At 57.1% G+C, this 3874-nt stretch overlaps 1 protein-coding gene across 1 annotated transcript; it reads right to left on the bottom strand.

The window, feature by feature from the left end:
- Positions 1-512: 512 nt before the first annotated feature.
- Positions 513-1470, bottom strand: LOC121364753 (putative Polycomb group protein ASXL2). Its single transcript, XM_041488262.1, has 2 exons — positions 1314-1470; positions 513-1012 (listed from the first exon to the last, which is right to left on the bottom strand). The coding sequence occupies exons 1-2, from the start codon at positions 1389-1391 to the stop codon at positions 785-787; spliced, it is 306 nt and encodes a 101-aa protein (XP_041344196.1). The 5' UTR covers positions 1392-1470; the 3' UTR covers positions 513-784.
- Positions 1471-3874: the final 2404 nt, after the last annotated feature.

Genomic DNA, 3874 nt, shown 5'->3' on the forward strand with positions numbered 1-3874 from the left:
TGAGTGTCACTGATAAAATTCCATCATCCCATTGGGAGATGCTCTGCCCAGGGGAGGAGCCAAGCATTCCTACCTGGATACAATCTGAGCCTGGAACAGCACAGCAGCCTCTGCCCACTGCATTCCCAGAGGAGCAGCTTTCTCCTGCCCTGCATTCCCAGAGGAGCAGCTTTCTCCTGCCCTGCATTCCCAGAGGAGCAGCTCTCTCCTGCCCTGCATTCCCAAGGAGCAGCTTTCTCCTGCCCTGCATTCCCAAGGAGCAGCTTTCTCCTGCCCTGCATTCCCAAGGAGCAGCTCTCTCCTGCCCTGCACTCCCAGAGGAGCAGCTTTCTCCTGCCCTGCATTCCCAAGGAGCAGCTCTCTCCTGCCCTGCACTCCCAGAGGAGCAGCTTTCTCCTGCCCCGCATTCCCAGAGGAGCAGCTTTCTCCTGCCCTGCATTCCCAAGGAGCAGCTTTCTCCTGCCCTGCATTCCCAAGGAGCAGCTCTCTCCTGCCCTGCACTCCCGGTTTGACTGAACTAAGGGAAAAGCCATTATTTTGCCAGATGTTTCTTTCTGTAGGGAACGAAGGAGGAAGTAATGGTTTGAGAAAGTACAGGGAAAGCCAGTGCAACATATATGAACCTCCAGAAGCTGAGCAGAAACACAGTAAGGAAGGGGGTTTACATTTTCCATTTCAGGGGAGGCTCCTGCCTTCCTGAGCAGACACCTGTCCTTTCCAACCAAGACACTCAGGTACCTGTCCCCTTCCCTGCCCACCTGCAGCAGCAGCAGCTGAGCTGGGATCATTCAGAGGCCAGAGATGTGCTCTGCTCCCAGCCAGGACCCAGGTGAAACCTCCTCTCCCCAGACAGGAACTCACCTTTCCTTTTCCACCTGCTCTTCCTCCTGTCCTTGGCGGCGCAGCCGTCGCTGCTGGAGCTGCTGTGCTCCGAGCTCTGCGAGTCAGAGTGGCCATCGCTGCTCTCCTCCGAGCCCTCCGACAGCTCCTTCAGCCCATCCGGGATGTCCTTCTGCCAGGGGACACGACAGAGCCACAGCAGGGTCACCCCAGGGCCAGGGACAGCCCCGGGGCACAACCCCACAACCACAGGGGTTTGTTCAGCAGGTGTGGCCCTTTTAATGCCAGGGGACACGTCCTGAACTCTGCCCCCAGCCCCGGAACTCTGTCACCTCCCAAAGTGCCCTTCCCCACATTCCATTTACCCCACCTCTGAATCAAAACCCTTCATCCAACAGATCCCATTGGGGTTTTCCAGCCCTGGGGACCCCAACCACCCCTTTTTTAAGCCGTGTCCCAGGGCTGGCACTCACCTTGAGGGTGTAGACGCCCATCCTGCCCGGGACCTTGTAGAAGATGCCCTCCTCCCCCCGGGAGTTGGTGTGCAGCATGGCATTCAGGCAGGCCAGGGGGGACGTCCCGCTGCAAGAGACCCCGTGAGTGTCCCCGTGGGACCCCCAGCCCCCGGGCAGCCCCGCAGTGCAGGGGGCCCTGATCCAACCCCACAGCCCAAATCCAGCCCCGCAGTGCAGGGAGCCCAAATCCAGCCCCACAGCCCAAATCCAGCCCCACAGAGCACGGGCAGGGGGCCCTGATCCAACCCCACAGCCCAAATCTGACCCCACAGCCCCCCAGGCAACCCCACAGCCCAGATCTGACTCACAGCCCAAATCCAGCCCCACAGCCCAGATCTGACCCCACAGCCCAAATCTGACCCCACAGCCCAGATCTGACCCCACAGCCCAGATCCAGCCCCACAGCCCAGATCCGACCCCACAGCCCCCAGGCAGCCCCACAGCCCCCGGGCAGGAGCCCAGATCCCGCCCCTATTCCCAAGGGAATGCAAAGTGAAGCTGGCACAATCAGCAATAGGGGAAGCAGTGCATGGATGCTGCAATCCTGGCAAAAAGCAAACAAAAACCCCCCAGGGTCAGGCTCTGCAAGGTTCCTCTGACAAACCCCAAAGCAGCCCCAGCTCTGGGTGAGGCTCAGAGCAGCTTTGGGATGAGCTGAGGATAGGCTCCAGAAGGATTCAAAGTTCTGTTGAAGGTTTTTTCCCCAAAAAAGAACCCGAGTTCTGCTGGAACAAGGGTTGCGGGGCACTAAATGGGAACCAAGTGTGCAGCTCCCCCTGGGAAGGGGGAGCTCCCCAGTCCCAGCCAGGAGAGTGGAGCCAGACCCATCTTCCCACCAGTGCTGGAGGGGTTTTTGGTTGGCTTTTAACCCGTCCTGCTGCAGACAGGAGCAAGCCCAGGCTGGCCCAGCAGGTGAGCTGTGTCCCTAGGGAGGGACAGAGGGACCCCAAACTGGACACAGGGACCCCAAATGGGATACAAGAATCCCAAACTGGACAGAGAGACCCCAAACTGGACAGAGGAACCCCAAACTGGACACAGGAACCTCCAAACTGGATACAGGAATCTCAAACTGGACAGAGAAATCTCAGATTGGACCAAGGAACATCAAACTGGACACAGGGACCCCAAATGGGATACAAGAATCCCAAACTGGACAGAGGAATCCCGAACTGAACACAGGGACCCCAAGCGGGATACAAGAATCCCAAACTGGACAGAGGGACCCCAAACTGGACACAGGAATCCCAAAATGGACACAGGAATCTCAAACTGAACAGAGGAATCTCAGATTGGACCAAGGAACACCAAACTGGACACAGGGACCCCAAACTGGACACAGAACCCCAAAATGGACACAGGAACCTCCAAACTGGACACAGACCCCCAAATTGGACACATGAACATCCAAACTGGATACAGGAACCTCAAACTGGACACAGGAACCTCAAACTGGACAAAGGAACCTCCAAACTGGACAAAGGAACCTCCAAACTGGACACAGAACCCCAAACTGGACACAGAACCCCAAACTGGACACAGGAATCCCAAAATGGATAGAGAAACCTCAAACTGGACACAGGGACCCCAAAATCAGAACGCCACCAAACCAGCCCCAGAAGGACACAAAACCAAGGCCAGATGCTCCCCCAGAACTCAGATGAACCCAAAGCGTTGGGGCCGTGCTGGACCTGCCTGAGCCTGAGGGAAAGAGCTCGGGGTGCTCTCCTTGGCTCACAGCTGGGGCTGCCCTCAGCCCTGGCAGGCTCTGCTCACCATCAGCCCCACGAGAGGCTGGGAAATGGTTTATTCTTGGAGGTGGAGCATGTTCTTCTGGGATGGGGTGGGATAATGGGAGGACTGCAGCCCTTGCTGGGTCTTTGCTGCCCCTGTGCCCAGAATCCCCCAATGTTCCTTGACTCTGTTCTCCCACTCCCTGTGTTCTGCACCTGGGCTGCCTCTGCTTACCTGGAGTGCAGCAGCTGCCTAAACCCAGCCCTAGGAACCAGATTCTGTTCACTGTCACAGAATTCACAGAATTCACAGAATCCCCAGGTTGGAAGAGACCTCCAAGGTCATCAAGTCCAACCCAGCCCCAAGAGCTCAACTCAACCCTGGCACCCAGTGCCACATCCAGTCTTCTCCTAAATACATCCAGGCATGGTGGCTCCACCGCCTCCCTGGTCCCTGGGAATTCCCAAAATTCCCAGAATTCTCAGAATTCTCAGAATCATTGGTTTGGAAGAGACCTCCAGGACCACTGAGTCCAACCCAGCCCCAACAGCTCAACTCAGCCCTGGCCCCCAGTGCCACATCCAGGCTTTGTTAAACACACCCAGGGATGGTGACTGCACCACCTCCCTGGGCAGAACATTCCAGAACTTTATCACCTTTCTGGAAAAACCTTTTTCCTGCTATCCAGCATGAATTTCCCTTGGTGCAGCTGCAGGCTGTGTGCTCTGGTTCTGTCAGTTCCTGGAGAAAGAGCCCAGCCCCAGCTGAGCACAGGCACCTTTCAG

Source organism: Pyrgilauda ruficollis, unplaced genomic scaffold (assembly GCF_017590135.1).
Source record: "Pyrgilauda ruficollis isolate IOZ18807 unplaced genomic scaffold, ASM1759013v1 scaffold898, whole genome shotgun sequence".
NCBI lineage: Eukaryota > Metazoa > Chordata > Aves > Passeriformes > Passeridae > Pyrgilauda > Pyrgilauda ruficollis.